Genomic DNA, 19471 nt, shown 5'->3' on the forward strand with positions numbered 1-19471 from the left:
AAAAGTAAAAAAAAAAAAAAGAAGCTATGTTTTTAAAATATAAATATTTTGCAATAACAATATACACTACTGGTCAGTAATTTGGGGTCAGTAATTTTTTTTCTTTTCTTCTTTTATTCAGCAAGGATGTGTTAAATTGATAAAAAGTGATAGTAAAGAAAATATATTATTAGAATATATATTATTAGAATTTTTTTTATTTTGAATAAATGCAGTTCTTTTTAACCTTTTATTGATCAAATATAAGAGACAGCAGAACTGTTTCCAACACTCATAATAAATCAGAATATTAGAATGATTTCTAAATGATCATGTGATCGACTGATGTTACATGTGACACTGAAGCTGGAGGAATTCAGCTTTGCATCACAGGAATAAATTATTTTTTAAAAGTATATTCAAATAGAAAACTATTATTTTAAGTTGTAATAATATTTCACAATATTACTGTTTTTTCTGTATTTTTGATCAAATAAATGCAGGCTTGATGAGCAGAAGAAACTTCTTTCAAAAACATTAAAAATAGTAATGTTTCCAAACTTTTGGTCTGTACTGTATATATTACAAATTATTCTCAGAATTAAATTGCTCATGAATAATTGTAATGATAAAGTCCATAACATTGATTAATATCGTTGTTTGTATGTTTAACTGATTTATATATATATATATATATATATATATATATATATGTGTGTGTGTGTGTGTGTGTGTGTGTGTGTGTGTGTATTATTGCTTACAATTATTATTTTAAGTATGTATATGTATACTTTTAATATTTATTCATCATCTTCATCATTATTAGAATATTATTTAATTAAAATAAAATACATATTAAATCATATAATTTAATAGCAAAATATGAATAATAATAAATCAAATAAAGAAGCTATTTTTATTGTTATTGTTACTTTTTTATTGTAAAAAATACTAAATAGTATTTACTTATTTACACGACATAATGTATTTACATTTTTTATTTTATAATTACATTATTATAGTTAAATGAAATTTTTGTTATTGTTCTTGCAATTTTTTTTTGAATCAGCCACAAAGCTCTTCAGTAGACTGAAAGGTGACAAACACAATGTTTAAAAACAGACAGATAGATAGATAGATAGATAGATAGATAGATAGATAGATAGATAGATAGATAGATAGATAGATAGATAGATAGATAGATAGATAGATAGATAGATAGATAGATAGATAGATAGATAGATAGATAGAACCTCTGTTCACTTCTGTGTATGAAATCAGCTTCAGAGATTTGCACTGGACCGAAGGCCGATACACACACACACACTCAAATCATACATTTACATAATAACAGGTGCTTTAAAGATCAGCTGAATTATTGATTACCCCAAAGACTCTCAGAAAAGAGGCCAACTTTATCCAACAATGGGACGGAGATCTCTCCGTGAGGTTTAAAGGTCAGACGTGTCTGGGTTAAAAGCCCAGATCCAGCACCTGAGCAAATCTCACAAAGAAATGTCCAGCTCTCATCTCATCTTCTGAATGACAAACTGCATTTGGAAAAACAAAATTAAACCTCTTTTTGAGTGGTTGTTTTTGGAGGGAAAATATGCGTAATTATCCACAATTTCTATATCTCCCCCAAAAAACCACAAACTATATATATATATATAACTTAATATGCATTACTATTTTATTATTATATTGTTAAGTGATTTCATTTTTCATTTATTTTATTAATTTAGATATTTATTTGTACCGGTTTTTTAAAAAGTTTTTTAAAAACTGAATTATTATGCAAATTGTCACTATGCAAAAAAAAAATATATTTAATATTATTTACTGTTTAATAATTTTACTATTATATATATATATATATATACGTATATATATGTGTGTGTGTGTGTGTGTGTGTGTATTTACACTACACATATTTTGCATTCCACTAATGAGAATTTAAAGGGTAAAATTTGCTTAATTATCAGGAAAATTGTCCCAATGCAAAAATTATATTATTTACTATTTTATTATTACTATTTAAACAATCTTTTTTTAAATTATTACAGATTTTCTTGAATTGCTGTAATGAGATTTTAGAGTATAAAATGTGCTTATTTATCAGGAAAACTGTGTTAATGTGTTTCTTTTTATTTTGGGGTGAAATATGAGCCGGAGAAGTTCTTGACTATTTTAGTGCGATCCACAGTTAGATTTAAACGACTGAGCATTGTGAAGGCAGCACCCTGCGTCTCTGCTTTAAAACATGAGCTAATTGAGTCTCTATGATGAGATCCAGGCCTCTCTGTGCAAACACTCCAGTTCACTGGGATTCAGAAGAAGTTTGAGAGCAGGAAACACATGCAAGCAAACCGTGCAGTGAGAGGATATTTGAACTGAGAATTGATTTCTATCTCTTGAACTGCTTCAGACTGACTCTAAATGGCAGCACACTTCCAGACAAAATCCAGTTCCTCTGAAGATATCTTTATCGACACATTCTGTCGATTCTGTCACATTCTATATCACAGAGTCATATTTAATGACATTTAATGATAATTTAGACTGAGTATAATATACATGAGCTCTTGAGAATATATACTAATATGTATAATTTACCTAACATACCGTTAAATGCATTGGTTTGCTGTCACTAGAGGATCATGGGAGCTGTAGTCCACAAGAGCCATGCTAAAAACTACACTGTAATATGAAATATTTGCATTCTTGAATATACGCCTGCTTTTTACTGGAGAAAGATGTTTTTGCAGCACATGTTTGGTTAGCATGGTTAGTGTGAGCATTTAGCCGGAGTGGACATGTAAAGTAAATGTCAGCGGATGGAGGAGATGCCTATTAGAGCTCATGTTTCTCAGGAGGATCTCAGTGTTAGCTCAGCGCTGGTGTGTTTACTGAGGCTCAGTGTAGGACGAGACCAGAGCAGCTTTAGCTAACATCAGCGCTGTGAAAGAAACCGGTCCCAGAGAAGAGTTCATCAGCAGGAACAAAACACCAGTCCAACAGTATCATGACACGAATGTCAACATAGACAGATACTCATAATTCATTCATTTAATACATATGAATATTTATGTAAGCATATTCTATATAGTATATATAAATGTCTTTGTATAAACTATAAACAATTTTAGGACTGTGTTCCTGAAGCAATTTTTTATTATTATTAAATCATTAAAAAATAGCACTATATGAGTGCTATTTAACTATCATTATCAAAATGTAAATGTTAAAAATATAGAATTATAAATTCATATATATTTATATGAATTATTATAAATATAAATATAATATTACATGTATATTTCTGATATTTTTGTATTGATTTCTAGTTTTATGAGTTGTATTTATTCACCAATGTTATAATAATAATAGTTATAATATTAGTTTTAGTATTAGTACTAATTAATATACATTGTATAAGTAATATAAATTAATATTGACATTGATGTAATATTTGAGTTAAATTAGGATTAAGTACGAAAAACTGAAATATAACTTTATAAAACGACAGTAATATCATCAAACTACTCATTATAAAATTACTAAAATTGAAATAAATTTAAATTAAACTTGAAAAACCCTTAATGAAAACACTAATGCATTGATAAAATTCATCACTTGACTGTTTATTCTTAAATTACTAAATTAATTTCTTTGTACATTTTTAAAATGCTGCACAGTGGTTGCAATGAATCACTGAATCATTGTTTTGAATCGGTTCGTTTAAATAAACCACCCAAATGATCTGATGCTCTAAAACGAGTCAGACTTCCTGATGTTTTGAGAGAGAGAGAGAGAGAGAGAGAGAGCAGAGAGGTTTTCTTTGGGAATCCTTCATAATGCCATTATTTTCTACATTGTTGCATTTTTTTCACTAGAATGATTTCCACAGAAACGTGCTCATGAATGACGATGTTGTGTTTTCTTATAATATGAGTATCCACTGAAAACAGCATTGTTATGGACGAGCTGAAATACTGTCAAACGCAGTTAGTTGCGAGCGCCTGAACACAATCAGATGTGTTTATGCACGCTTTTACATGCTTTTGATTGTGAAAATGAAGCTGCGCTCATTAGCCAGCGTTATGAGCTCTGTGGTTCTGCACTTCCACCTCTGGGATCCGTGTGCCATTATTTTCTCGGTTCCTGGGTTTGGGATCAGAGCGGGGCAGTGACTTAAACAACAGGCTCTAAATGAAATGTCTTGTTGGATTTACACCTCTCTTCACCTCGGGTCCCGGCGCGACCCTGCAGGCCACGCTTCTGAACTGCGTTCTGATTGGCCGCTCTGAAACGAGGGGTGATGATGCGTGAGACTGTCTCAGGGGTCAGAGGTCAGTGTGACAAAGGCTCTGTCATCGCTAGCGGTCAGTCACAGGTCAGAGGATGAACGGACAGGCACTGATAGAGACCTCACAGAGCGGTATGAGAAGAGATAACATTCATAAATCACCTTTATGTCCCTGTTCAGAAGGTTTTATGGATGCTGGTAGGAATTCAATAACTATTAATTTAGTATTTAGTTCAACTAGTTTTGCTTCAGGTGCTACAACTCGTATTTGAACAGTGCTAATAATTCAGTTATAATGTATTTAATATCTGGGTTGTATTTTTTTTTTACATTATACAGTGAAATTCTGATGAATTAGCTTGAAAACACCTTTATGAGTAGAGCTCTTATTAATGTTTTTTATATTTTATTATAATTTTTTGTTATTATTTAAAGTATTTCTGAATAGTTTGTTTTATTCCTGTTAGTCAATTTAGAATTTTGCATGCAACATATCAAAACGTTTGTTTAATTTAAGTTTTTCATGTAATATGTATTTTATTTCAGCTAAAAAATGAAAGAAAAAAAATTTCAGCTGTGTGTTTATATATATATATATATATATATATAATTTTTTTAAAGTTTTATATAAATATATAATTATATTTTAGAATTTAAATTTCCATTTGTTATTTCAGTTAGTAATTTTAGCACTAGATGAACCTAATATTTATATTTTTCTTTCAGCTATTTAATTAAACAAAAATAAACAAATAAATAAATAAAATAAACAAATACAACCAATAAGACTAGAAAACACTAAAACTGAGTCAGAAACATGAATGTAATTATTATAGTTATCAAAACACGTGTTGTTGTTATTAGAGTTTTATTAATCTTTTGAATTAGCTTTTAATTTTATATTCTCAGTTTTAATTTTAATTGTTGCATAATTTTTATTAATCGTTTTAATTTTAATTTGTCATTTAGATTTTTTAAGTTAATAAGACTAGAAAACACTAAAACAAGTCAGAAACAAATAAAAATTTACATGAATATAATGATTACATGCACATTAAGATATTAATTTTGATGACCTTGCATTAAAACCGGTTGTTTTTATTGTATTTTCTTATTAATATTTTGAATTAGCCTTTAATTTTATATTCTCAATTTTAATTTTAATTTTAGTAAAATTTGTAGTAATTGTTTTATTTTTAATTAGTCATTTAGATTTTTTTTAAGTTAATAAGATTAGAAAACACTAAAACAGATTCAGAAACCTAAATAAACAAATAAATATTAGCATGAATATAATGATTGCATTAATGTTAATATATTAATTCTGATGAACTTACATCAAAACCGGTTGTTGTTGCTGCTGTTATTGTTATCGTTAGTTATATTAATATTTTTATTAACATTTAATTTTATATTCTCAATTTTAATTTCAATTTTTAGGTAATTGTTTTATTTTCTATTAGTAATTTAAATTTTAGTTAATGAGTCAGAAAGATAAATAAATAAATATTAATAAGAATGTAATAAGTTATTACATCATTGTAGAATGTATTGTTCAGAATCAAACAGAGAGATGCATTAAGTGACTCAAAACGACTCTTCACTGAATCGTCTTCCGTTTCTCTCTCTCTAGGATGATTCCGTCAGTCAGTAAGACGTTCAGGATTAACGATCTGGCGGCGGGCCGTGAGTACGAGCTGTGTGTGTTGGCGGTGTATGACGATGGCATCACGTCTCTGACGGCTACACGCGTGGTGGGCTGTGTTCAGTTCCACACGGGCGCGGAGGCGGGTCAGTGCCGCTTCATCCCCACACAGTTCCTTGGTGGCACTATGATCATCATCATCGGCGGCATCATCGTGGCCTCCGTCCTCGTCTTCATCATCATCCTCATGATCCGCTACAAGGCTTACGGCGGGGTCGACGCGGCCAAAGCCAAAGCGCAAGGAGACGCCGGCATAAACATGCACTCACAGACCAATGGGAGTCACCCGGGATGCTCCGGCTCGAAGCAGGAAGAGCATCCCGAGTCTCCCGGCGGGAAAGACTGCAAGGCCCTGGTGCTCCTGAAGATGGAGGAAACGCAAGAGGAGCTCAAAGTCGAGCTGCCGACTGAGATAGCGCCGCCGTTGTCGTCTCGGAGAGCCAGTCTGGGCGACGAAACGCAGACGGACAGCAGCTTGACGGGCTCCACTATGTCCCTGTGTTTGATCGGGTCCGGGGCCAACCCGGACGAGCCCCCTCGGAAGGGGCCGCTGGCCAACATAGGGCTCCTGCCCAGCGAACTGGCTCGGACTCGGCATCGCTTCTCCTTCGACGGAGACTATGCTCTATTCCAGAGCAACAGTTACCCTCGCCGGGCTCGAACCCGCCGGCACAAATCCACCACCCAGCTCAACACAGACGTGTCACCGCCCTGCAGCCGGAGGGTGACGTTCAGCAGCACAGAGTGGATGTTGGAGAGCACAGTGTGATGGACTGAAGCACACACACACACACACACACACACACACACATGGACTGTCTACATATTGACGTTGTTGCAGCAACACACACTTTCTTTGATTCCTGTGTTTAACACGTATCAAACATGACACAGCAAACCTAGTGAGCTGCCTACTTCAACAGTGTCTAAAGATGCATCAAACTGATCAAAAGTGATGATATAGATATTTATAATAAACGCTGAAAAATTAAATGTATCAACTGTTTTCAACATTGATAATAATCAGAAATGCTTCTTGAGAATATAAGAACGATTTGTGAAGATCATGTGACGCTGAAGACTGGAGGAATGATGCTGAAAATACAGCGGAGCATCACAGGAATAAATTACACTTTAACAGAGATCCACATAGAAAATTGCTATTTAAGATTGCAATAATATTTGATCATTTTTGTTTAGATTAATGCAGCCTTGCTGAGCAGAAAAAAACTTAATTCAGAGACTTCGATCCCAAATGTTTGAACACGTAGCGTATAATTTTTGTTCCAGTTGTTCTCAAGTGGTTCTACATTAGATTTTACATTAAAAAGTACAGACTCAAGATTTATTTTTATGTTCATGCACCAACATTTTTAATCATGCAAAACTGATTTAAAATTGATAGTTCAGGTTAATTTTCATCAAAACATTCTTTAGCTTAATTTTTGGTCTTTTTTTTAAAGTATTTATGAACCGTTTTAGTTTTTGTACTTTTCAAAACTTTTAAGCTTTTAACATTTTATGTTTTATTTTATTTCAGCTAACAAAAATGTGTTGAACATTTTTAGGTTAGCTTTAGTTTTATACAATTATTATGCAGTTTTAATTTCAGTTAGCAAAAAAAATGATTAGTTAAAAATGTTCACCACCTAATATTTAGATTTTATTTTATTTCAGCTCCATTTCAATTAACAAAATGTTTTGTTGTTGTTGTTGTTGTGTGTTTTTTTTTTTTTAGTATATACTGTATATAGCAAATGATTATGGTGAAATTACATCGAAATCAGATTAATTTCTGTCTTGAGTTGACCTTTAAACAACATCAGCATCAACAACAAAAGATGTGAAACCTGTTTTCTCCTCCCTACTTCCACAATACTTTCACAATCTGTTTTTCACTATCCTAACCATTTATGATTAGATGCATTGTATTATTCACTTTAATAATAGTGAGACCCTTTTTTTAGGTCACGATGCACCATTTAAGAACCACTGTATTGTACACCTGCAACATCCAATCAGTGTGATATGTGGAGTTCAGAGTGTTTCAAATCAATCATGGTTCAGATGCTGCAAGAGAAGGCAGCTCCCTAAGTAGGCGGCTCACTAGGGTTTGAAACAGAGCTCATGTAGTGTGGTTTTTGAGAGCACATTCTGACCCGTCCTGCCTCCTCCTGCGGTCCTGAAGAGAGTCCGTAACGCAGCGGTGCCTTATCTAACGACCAACCCACGGAGGATGCTGCTAGCTAAAAAACACACCCGTCCCGTCTGCACAGCTCTCTTTCGTTAGTCTTTTTGTTTACTATGTGATGCCAAGGGTGCAGAAGCAGGAGGAAGTGATGATGCGCTGTGTGTGAATGTGTATATGTCCAATACTTTTCAAAGACTTTTGCACAGAAGACACGAGATATATACGGATACGTATCGCACCAGTCTATACAACAATGAAAACGATTGCGAAATAAATCTATACAAATAACATATACTTTTTCAGGAAGAACGGACGAGGTTTTCTACAATACAAGGACGATTCGCAGCAGGATGGACTTCTTTCTGAATGTGACTGTATCCAAAAATCGTTTTTGTATCTGGCTGGTCTAGATAAAATATAATGATTAAAAAAAAATACGAAAAAATTAAAGAAATAAGACCAATATCGACAGCAACGACAAATACATATATAAGTATATTAAAATCTCTCGATGTATGTGTTCTGAATATGTAAGTCATAGGTGACATGACTTTTTACGAAACATTTTGGAGTGCCGACTACGGTTTTTACATTAAAAACCACTGTCATCACTGATGCCCACGTTTAGCGTAATAAAGTTTGGACCATTCATGCCTCACGAAAAGAGGAATAAATCTTTTGTGGGTTGACTGTAGGAGGTGTTTTTGTCTTTTCTTCTTGCACGTTTCCCTCACACTTTCTCTTGCATACTGAATCTGTCCGAAATTATGAGATCTATATTAAGCAACCAAAAATACCACATCTAATTATAGTTTTGTGTATAGTTTTTTTTATACAAACACGATAAAAAAAAGCTCATATACAGTCTACAGTGGCTCTGCAGTGATCAAAATGCATTAATATAATTTTGTCTGTTATTCTGTGAAAGATGCACATTATGGACAAACATTTTTGCAAACGCTTTAGATAATGTAAAAATTCTATTCTATTCTAAAAGTTCTATTTGTTTGTAACTAATGTCCTGCTTACTTCTTCTGTTAACCAAACCAGCCCTGATTTTATATTATTATTATTATTACAGTTTTATTTATTACAGTTTATATTATTATCATTAGTATTATTATTTAGACATTATTTGTATTATAATTTGTATTCATTTTAAATCAGCTGTTATTTTTATATTTAATTTTTTTTATTTTAATTTTTTTTTTATTATATATAATAAAATATTATTATTAAAATATATTAAGTTTTAGAAATTTTTTTCTGTTTTATTAGTTTTGTATTCTGAATAGCTTTATTTTTATTTTGGTTTAAGTTTTTAATTTCAGTTTGTTTAACATAATTGTATTTATGTAAAATATATATATGTGTGTGTGTGTCTGTGTGTCTGAGTGTGTGTGTGTGTGTGTGTGTGTGTGTGTGTGTGTGTGTGTGTGAGTGTGTGTGTGTGTGTGTGTGTGTGTGTGTGTGTGTGTGTGTGTGTGTGAGTGTGTGTGTGTGTGTGTGTGTGTGAGTGTGTGTGTGTGTGTGTGTGTGTGAGTGTGTGAGTGGTGAGTGTGTGTGTGTGTGTGTGTGTGTGTGTGTGTGTGTGTGTGTGTGAGTGTGTGTGTGTGAGTGTGTGAGTGTGTGTGTGTGTGTGTGTGTGTGTGTGTGAGTGTGTGTGTGTGTGTGTGTGTGTGTGTGAGTGTGTGTGTGTGTGTGTGTGTGTGTGTGTGTGTGTGTGTGTGTGTGTGTGTGTGTGTGTGAGTGTGTGTGTGTGAGTGTGTGTGTGTGTGTGTGTGTGTGTGTGTGTGTGTGTGTGTGTGTGAGTGTGTGTGTGTGTGTGTGTGTGTGTGAGTGTGTGAGTGGTGAGTGTGTGTGTGTGTGTGTGTGTGTGTGTGTGTGTGTGTGTGTGTGTGTGTGTGTGTGTGTGTGTGTGTGTGTGTGTGTGTGTGTGAGTGTGTGTGTGTGTGTGTGTGTGTGTGAGTGTGTGAGTGGTGAGTGTGTGTGTGTGTGTGTGTGTGTGTGTGTGTGTGTGTGTGTGAGTGTGTGTGTGTGAGTGTGTGAGTGTGTGTGTGTGTGTGTGTGTGTGTGTGAGTGTGTGTGTGTGTGTGTGAGTGTGTGTGTGTGTGTGTGTGTGTGTGTGTGTGTGTGAGTGTGTGAGTGTGTGTGTGTGTGTGTGTGTGTGTGTGTGTGTGTGTGTGTGTGTGTGAGTGTGTGTGTGTGAGTGTGTGTGTGTGTGTGTGTGTGTGTGTGTGTGTGTGAGTGTGTGTGTGTGAGTGTGTGAGTGTGTGTGTGTGCGCGTGTGTGTGAGTGTGTGTGGGTGTGATTTATTTTTTATGGTCTTACATAATTACTTAAAATGCAAAAATTACTAAAAATAATATTTATATACTGTATGTCATTTTAATTTAAGTTAATTTAACTTAAATGTATTTATTTCAGTTAGTTACCGAGGCAGCATTTTTTATCTGATATTTATATTTTATATTATTTCAGCTTTATGTCGTATACCAACAGTAATAACAATGATTTCAACAGCATTTTAGTTCCTAGTTATCTTTATTTCTGCACATATAAATGTTCTGTTATTTACATTTAAAGCCTGTAGAGACACTCTTCTCAAAGAGCCACTTATAAGAAGTGCTTTAGCTTCACAAATGAGACTATTATGATCAACAGATGGCAAACGTGACATTTAGATCATCACCTGCTAGGGAAAGAAATGCTGATTACAAAGAAATGTTCTTAACTATTAAAGTTTAACAGAACAACCGTGCAAATAAACAAGCCAGCACAAACTTATTTATTTTTTATTTGAGTGCCGTTCCACTGAATGGGTGCCATTTATGTTCCCATGGCATTACATATAAATATGCATTAAAATGAACTTAAAAAATTATAATAATTAAAATAATTTATAAGTGCACATTAATTTAACTGAAAATATTACAATTAAAACATTAACAACCTAAAATACTTTATTAAAGTACACCTTGCATGCATATTATAGTGATTTCATTTATTTATTTTTTATATATATATTTTTTTATCATTAATTTGAAAATGCAACCAACCATTCTGTTTAACATACATTTTTCTGAGAGGAAAACAACATATAGGGGAAGTCGTGGCCTAATGGTTAGAGAGTCGGACTCCCAATCGAAAGGTTGTGAGTTCGAGTCCCAGGCCGGCAGGAATTGTGGGTGGGGGGAGTGCATGTACAGTTCTCTCAATACCACGACTTAGGTGCCCTTGAGCAAGGCATCGAACCCCCAACTGCTCCCCGGGCGCCGCAGCATAAATGGCTGCCCACTGCTCCGGGTGTGTGCTCACAGTGTGTGTGTGTTCACTGCTCTGTGTGTGTGCATTTCGGATGGGTTAAATGCAGAGCACAAATTCTGAGTATGGGTCACCATACTTGGCTGAATGTCACTTCACTTTCACTTTCATATTTTTAATTATTTTTATTATTATTATTATTAAAAAGACATGACTTTTGGCAACTGTACAAAACAATTTGTGTCCATCTTGCAATTAGAAACCTTGAAAAAAAAGAAGTAAGGTTACTTGAGATGGTACAATACAAATTTTGAATAATTAAAAATGTGTATTATTATATATATATATATATATATATATTTTTTTTTTTTTTTTAAGAGTTACAAGCAAATGGCACCCATTTGGTGGAATGGGCCTTAATTGTTTATGTTATTTATATTGTATCTCACATTTATTTAACTCTATCCCTACTTTCATGTTCTGAGAATTACTGAAGCATCATGGAATCTTCTGAATCAAGATTAGAATGTTAAGAAAGCATCATTTGTTACATTGTTTTATTTTTCCCTTTGTGTCCAAGTTTCCTCTGTTAGAGTTTTGTTGAGCAGACGGTGATGGATCAGCAAACCAACATCCCATCATGCACTGTGAGACATCAACGCAATTTACAAATCCATTAACATGTTAATGGTTCTTTTGACAGCTACGTCTCTAATTATCCTTTTATTGCACTAAAAAGGCAACTTGAAATTAAACCATTTGTTTTTTGAAGAGATTCATTTATCATGCTGAGAGTATTCAACGAGCTCTTCAGATGTGTTCAAATCTGCATCGGCTTTTAATAGTTCAAATGCATGGAGAACAATTCCATTAGCTGACACTTCAATTCATTTTTAACAAATCATGTGCAATTATGATAAATTATAAATAATGCAAAATGATTGCCACTATTTCTAGCAGAGGAGACAAAAATATGAAAACGACTATTTGCATTAAGTGAAAAAAAGTACATGATATAAATAGCAGCTCATTTACACTAAGTGCAAACAGCGCTTCCAAGATCAGGATGAGTTTGTTTCTTCATCAGGTTTGGAGAAATGTAGCATTGCATCAGTGTCTCATCAATGGATGCTCTGCAGTGAATGGGTGCCGTCAGAATGAGAGTCCGAACAGATGATAAAAACATCACACCACTCCAGTCCATCAGTTAACATCTGAAGAAGACAAAAGCTGCATGTTTGTAAGAAATAAATCCTTCATTAAAATATTTTTAGCTTTAAACTGTTGCGTCCATAGTGTAAAAGAAAGATTTTTCTGACTAAGGCAAAGTTGTGATCATCTTAGAAATTAGAAATTTGCATATAAAAAATTATATAGAGTAGGATAAAACCCCAAATATTCTGTTTGAATCTGAAATATGTTGCACATTACAGAAATTTGATAACAGCCTTGATACTGCTGCTTGAGAATTTCTTGAAAGACTTTCCGCAGTAAACTGTCTGTGTGTGTGTGTGTGTGTGTGTGTCACTCTCTGACACAAAGGCTGTAATCATCAGAGAGCTGGAGTGAGTGTAAATTTTCCCCACATGCTTGTAGCTCTTTCTTTTCAAGTCTTCATAATTGTTGTTTTAACGTTTGTCTTTTGACAGCAGAATCTGACAGCTCAGTGTCAACAGACGCTCGTTCAATCATTCCTCACAAAACACTAACTACTCACTCGTTTCAGATGGGAGAATGCTGCCGTTCTGTTTGCTAAACTCATTTAACAGTGGTGTTGTTGAAGAAAAGCTCTCTCTGTGTTCGTGTGTTGAAGCGATGCTGTTGGATCCGACGTTACACACTCCTAAAACAGTCCTGTTGATTATTCTGCTGTTTTCATGAAGTAAACCTCTGCATACTTGGTTAACTGTAGCTATGGTTTCATGCACATATTTATATGCAAATTTTGGGAAATGGCATTAAAAAACCCTGGATTGCAAAGCATATTTTAAAATGTGCATAACGTATACATTCAACGTTCAAAGACGACATGCACATAAATTATGATGGAAACACATTCACAGAATACAATTTATCAGTGTACTTTTTTGATAAAGGATATTTATATATATCAGATATTTATAAATATTAGAACATTAATATTCTTTATTTATTTTAGATGTATTTATTTTATAATAAACATATTCAATTGAATATATACATGTAATGTTTTTATATTATATATACTATATAAATAATTAAATTATAAATGTAGAAAAAATATAATATGATAATATGCGATATATATATATATATTTATAGAATTATAAAAATGAGTATTATAGAATATACATAATATATTTATCTTATATATCTTATATCTTATATATATATATAATAGAAATATATACAGAATTCATATATAAATGTATATTTAGAGATTAAATTGAAGGTTAATTAAAATATATTAAAACATGTATTCTATATATATGTTTATTTTTATTATTAATTTTATATATGTTTTCTGGCTAAATTTCTTGATGGCAAAAAAGATTATGTGTTTGATTTGATAGGATGCAAATGGTGCTAGATTTGCAAATATATTTATGATATTCCCATTTTTTGCACAAGTTAAATACAGTACAGTAGCCGCTGTCATTCTTAAGATGGTGAAAGGTTATCATGATTTATTTTATATAAAATATTATTTTATTTTAATGCTTATTTCCTGATTTTGCCTCATGTTTCAGTTGTGTTCAGTTCACTGTTTTCTGTCCGGTCTACTACGTCCCTGCTCCTGAATGAGCTGTGGTTGGTCGACTTAGGTGTCAATCAAAGGGTTTCTTCCTGTCATGTGGGCAGTCCTTGGTCAGAGAGTCCTGCAGGTGTGTATATAAATGCAGCTTGATGCAGTAATGAAGGGTTTGTTCGGAGACCTCGGCTCACACAGAAGGTCAGAGTGAGATCCTGATTCTCTCTCTTAATAGTTTTACTCTCAGCAAAACACGGTTACTTTATAACCTCTTGTTTTCGGCAATTTTATAAAAGCAAAGCTAACCTTCACATCGGTTTCCAGAGTGAGTAAAAGGACTCAATTATGTGTTTTCTGAGCTACTTTACATAAATCAGAAGCAGCTAGTAATCGTAATGAACGTTTAGTGTTGACAGTTCAGTGATAAACAGGTGGCATATCTGTTTATCACTGCGTTTGTGATTTATTTCACCTTGAGAATGAGAAGCTGCTCATTAATGCAAACTCACAGGAGTGCGAACGCATTGACATCTTTAGCTATCCGCACATAAACATCTCAATAACCTTCATCTCCTCTCTAGACGTTACCCAGCATGCATTGCTCTTAATCCGTTTCATCATTATGGAGATAATATGTTTGTCTCCATTTCACGACAGGGATGTGGTTATTGCTTGTGTGTCATTTAGCAAACATGGGTTTTTATATATTATGACGGGACACACGCCACAGGGTTGAGAGACGAGCTCAAGGGCAAATCGTCAAAAATAAGACCGAATATCTGAGAAATAATGGAACGAATGGACAAAACTGCAGTGTAACTTATGAACACAAACAGTGTGTTTGTTTTTTTCATGAAAAACCAAATTATGACTTAAGTGCGAGAAACTTATGACGAGATATTTTGGAATAATTGAGTTTTGTTGTTGTTTGTTTTTATGGTTTTGAAAGAAGTCTCTTCTGGTCACCAAGACTGCATTTATTTGATTAAAAATACAGGAAAAACAGTAAAATTGTGAAATATTTTTACAATTTACAATAAGTGTTGTATATATAAATCTCTGTTAAAGTGTAATTTATTTCTGTGATGCTCCGCTGTATTTTCAGCATCATTCCTGCAGTCTTCAGTGTCACATGATCTTCAGCAATCATGAAAATATGACGATTTAATAATCATTTCTGATTATTATCAATGTTGAAAACAGTTCATATTTTTGTGGAAATCATCATAAAAAAAGGTGAAGAAAAAAAAGATATTTACACTTTTATTCAGCAAGCAGACATTACAAATTTATCAAAATTGACGGTAAAAACACTGATAATGTTACAAAACAAAATGTATTTCAAAAACATATTTTGAACTTTTTTTTTCATCTTTGAAACCTGAAAAATAAAATGCATCACATTTTCCACAAAATATTGAGCAGCACAACTGTTTTCAACATTGATAATAATCAGAAATGATTATTAAATCATCATATTATTCTGATTTCTGAAGATCATGTGACACTGAAGACTGGAGGAATGATGCTGAAAATACAGCGGAGCATCACAGAAATAAATTACAGTTTGTTACCTACTCAGACAGAAAACTGTTATTTTAAACCGTAATAATATTACACAGTATTAAGCTTTTTACTGTATTTTTGATCAAATAAATGCAGTCTCTGTGAGCATATAACCGTTATTTTAAAAACATTTAAAAATGACCGCTAGTATAAATGCTGTAGATTACGGGGAAAGTGATGCACTTTGGAAAGTTTCTCAAACTTGTGTTCAGCGTTTAGAGAAACTTGTGATCTGAAAGCTTCCTAATAGACTCACTGGAAGATGTGAACAAACTCCAGATCAAAGCCGTGCACACAAATGCTTTCTGAAGATGAACCCCGAGGCGCGTCTGAAACACAGACCCTCATGTCTGATTCTGAATCCTAAAACACAGCCTGGAAACGTTGCAAGCTGCTGTTTTATGTTGTTTATGTGAACATTTTTATACTTAATCTCATTTTAGCACGTATTTAATGTATCCCAGAATCTATTTCAACAAGCTCAGAAAATCAAAACACTAAAAATGACGGAGAAAACAATAAATATTTAGTGAAAACTCAACTGAGATGAGTTGCATGTGCACTTAATATTAATATTTATTTTATATATACAATATTACATTTCAGGGGCACATCCCAAACTAGTTCAAGTTCAGCTCTTGTGTGAAACAGGACTGAGTTTGCACGAGCGTGTCTTGCACATAACAGCTTGACCCTGACGCTCTCCAAGGCTTTGTTCACTGCTTGGAAATCTGATTTACTGTCGGTTTTCTTCTGCAGCTACTGTGAATAGCTGTCATCTTGGAAAGAAAGCGTGGAAAATTGAACATTTTGTCATTCCCTGTTGAAAATAAAGCTGTAAAGCTAAAGCGGTCCGGCTTGGAGACAGACTAGACCAGCTTAAGCTGGTTTAAGATGATTTTCAGCAGCATTGAGACAACATAAGCATCGCTGGCATAAGCCACAAATATACTCTAGTTCACTCTCTTACAGGAGTATATAGATTTGGATTGGGTTAATAAAACAAACACCCAACATTTGGCTGTTTGGACCAGGATCATTAGGTCAAAAATGTTAGCCTGAATGCACTGTAAGTCGCTTTGGATAAAAGCATCTGCTAAATGCATAAATGTAATTAAATTAAATTTATGGCTAGTGTGGACAGAAACTGAAATTGTAAATAAATCACATTTATTCAAATTGCATTCTCTTATACAACACTTATATGTATACTGTATGTGCATTTATTTTATTTCTTAAAAAAAAAAATCTTTAATTATTATTTTTCATAGATGATTCACCAGTAAAAAATTTTTATTAATAACAAAAAAGTAAACAAATATTCAGTTATTTATTCATTTATGTACTAATTTATTTTTATTAATGTGTTCTAATTACTTTTTCCTTTGTAAGCCACATACAGTATACACATTATGTATATCAATATTTATTTTATTTATAAAAATATATAATTATTCAATAAATAACATTTTTATAATCGCTATTTCAGTAACTATTATGCAAACATTTATTTATTCATTCATTCGATATTCTTTTTATTATGTATTCTAAATACATTCTTTTTGTTTCATATAAACTGATTTATAATTTATATAAATATATATATTATTTAATAAATTATTAACGCTTCACCAATGAATTTTAAAAATATGTATGTATTTAATTATTAACATTATGAACAAACATTCTTCCAGTGCATTATTTGTGATTATTATAATATCTGTTCATAGTTATCAGTTCTTTAATAATTTTCTCAAAAAGTTATCAAAAATATGTAATTTATACTTTGGAAATGGAACATTTTTATTTTTGAAACCTCTTAGTTGAGCGTTTATCTAATGTTACTTTTTTATTTTTTTTATGTTACTTATTACAGAATGTTTTGAGAACATTGAAACATAACATTCCCATAATTCTAAAATGGAATGTTCTCTTTAAAAAATATATATATATATATATATATATATATATATATATATATATATATATATATATATATATATATATATATATATATATATTAAAAAACTGGACTTTTAAACACACAGAAACATTCGGAAATAACAAATGTTTTTTTTTTTTTAGAGCATTGTATAAAATTATTTGTTCCTTATCATATGAAAAACCTAATGTATGTGTGAAATAGCATAGAGCTACAGTATGAACCAACTAGATAAACCCAGTTAAAAGCAGATTTTAGAGAAGGAGATCAGAGTCTGATCTTAGGTCAGCATCTCAAAGCTTCATTTCAGGCTCCCTGCAAGCTCACAGATGCTTCTCCTTCAATCTGTGGGCCGCACAGAGATGAGAAACGCTCGGAGACTTGTCCCGAAGGAGTTCTCTCTCTGCCTGCTGGGAGTCATTAATTTAAGTCAGAGCTCGCCGCCGTCAGCCAATAGAAACGTCCGTCATCTGCCCCGCTCATTTGTAAGAGCCATTCACTTCAGTTGCAATACGCTAGTTTCTCTCTGCAATAAAAAAGATGCATTAAACATGCAAGATGTGAAATTCTTTCCATTCCTCAGTGGTGAAAGCGAGATGTTAGCGTTTGTTCAGCGCTCACAGCACGTTTCTGGTCATTTTCCTAAAGTGTCAGGCAGCTGGGTCACGTACAGCAACACTGGCTCTCGAAGTACAAGCCAGACTGTCAGAATAAAGGGAGAATTATCTCAGTTTTCTGAATAATGCTGCTGTAAGTCTGTTCGGAGGCTGTTTGTTCGACTGTCCTACTTTGAAAAATCAGCTAACAAGTGCAAAATTCTGTCTACATAATTACATACAGGCGACTGTAGCTGCAAAAAGCTGTTTTTCCCTCACACACTTTCCATTTATTTTCTCTTCATTTAGTTTTTCTTCATTTTTCACTGCAATATTTTACTGAAGGGGTCCTTGAGGAGGCATCTGAAGCGCAGTCGATCACGCTTCAGGCTTCGAGGGCCCTTCAGAGACTATTTTTCATTTAAAAATCTATTTTGTGTGAGATTGTTCTCCTAAAATTCCACAAGAAACGAAAAAAAAACTATAGCAAAAACAAAAAAGAATGTCCATGACATAAATTGAGATTGAAAAATGTTTGAGCTCATGTTGAAGACCTTTAATAGCAAACTTTGAATGGAAATCTGAGCATGGTTTGAGATGTAAAATCAATAGTATTTACTGTTTGTCTCGTCATCAGATTTGGAGAAATGTTGCATGGCATCAGTGTCTCATCAGTGGATGCTCTGCAGTGAATGGGTGCCGTCAGAATGAGAGCTGATAAAAACATCACAATAAGCCACAGCACTCCAGTCCAGCAGTTAAGACAAAAGCTGAAACACATCCAGCATTAAGACGTTTTTAACTAAAATACGAATCCATAAAACCCCAAAACGATTCTTTTATGGCATCACTGCAAAACCCTCTTTAGGATCCGTTATTTTTATAGAGACGAATTTTAAACGCCTTTAATCACATTAGTGAGAAACAACTGAGCTATTAGCAATCTCATCTGGGATTTGATTTCCCGAACACAAAACCAAACTCTGGATGTGTCCTCTGTCTGTTTTAATGCTGGAACAGGATCTTTAGGATGGTTTATTACTAAAGCAAATGTTTACTCCGTTCAACTGCAGCGCAGACAAAATCAAAAGCCTACGGCGTTCATTAGAACAGCTCATAAATATATTTAGAATATTTACTCTGGAAATGTTTCCAACCACAAGGTTCCATTTCTCAAGCAGCAAAGAA

General features: G+C 33.2%; 1 protein-coding gene across 3 annotated transcripts in view; it reads left to right on the plus strand.

Annotated features, from left to right (window-relative positions):
* Positions 1-7000, plus strand: part of LOC132107670 (leucine-rich repeat and fibronectin type III domain-containing protein 1-like) — a 139844-nt gene extending 132844 nt beyond the window's left edge. For all 3 annotated transcript variants that reach the window (XM_059513794.1, XM_059513797.1, XM_059513796.1), the window contains one exon: positions 5922-7000. In XM_059513794.1, coding sequence (XP_059369777.1) covers positions 5922-6762 — 841 coding nt within the window. In that variant the 3' untranslated portion in view covers positions 6763-7000. The remainder of the gene's footprint in view (positions 1-5921) is intronic.
* Positions 7001-19471: the final 12471 nt, after the last annotated feature.

The sequence above is a fragment of the Carassius carassius genome, chromosome 28 (genome assembly GCF_963082965.1).
Source record: "Carassius carassius chromosome 28, fCarCar2.1, whole genome shotgun sequence".
In the NCBI taxonomy this organism is placed as follows: Eukaryota; Metazoa; Chordata; class Actinopteri; order Cypriniformes; family Cyprinidae; genus Carassius; species Carassius carassius.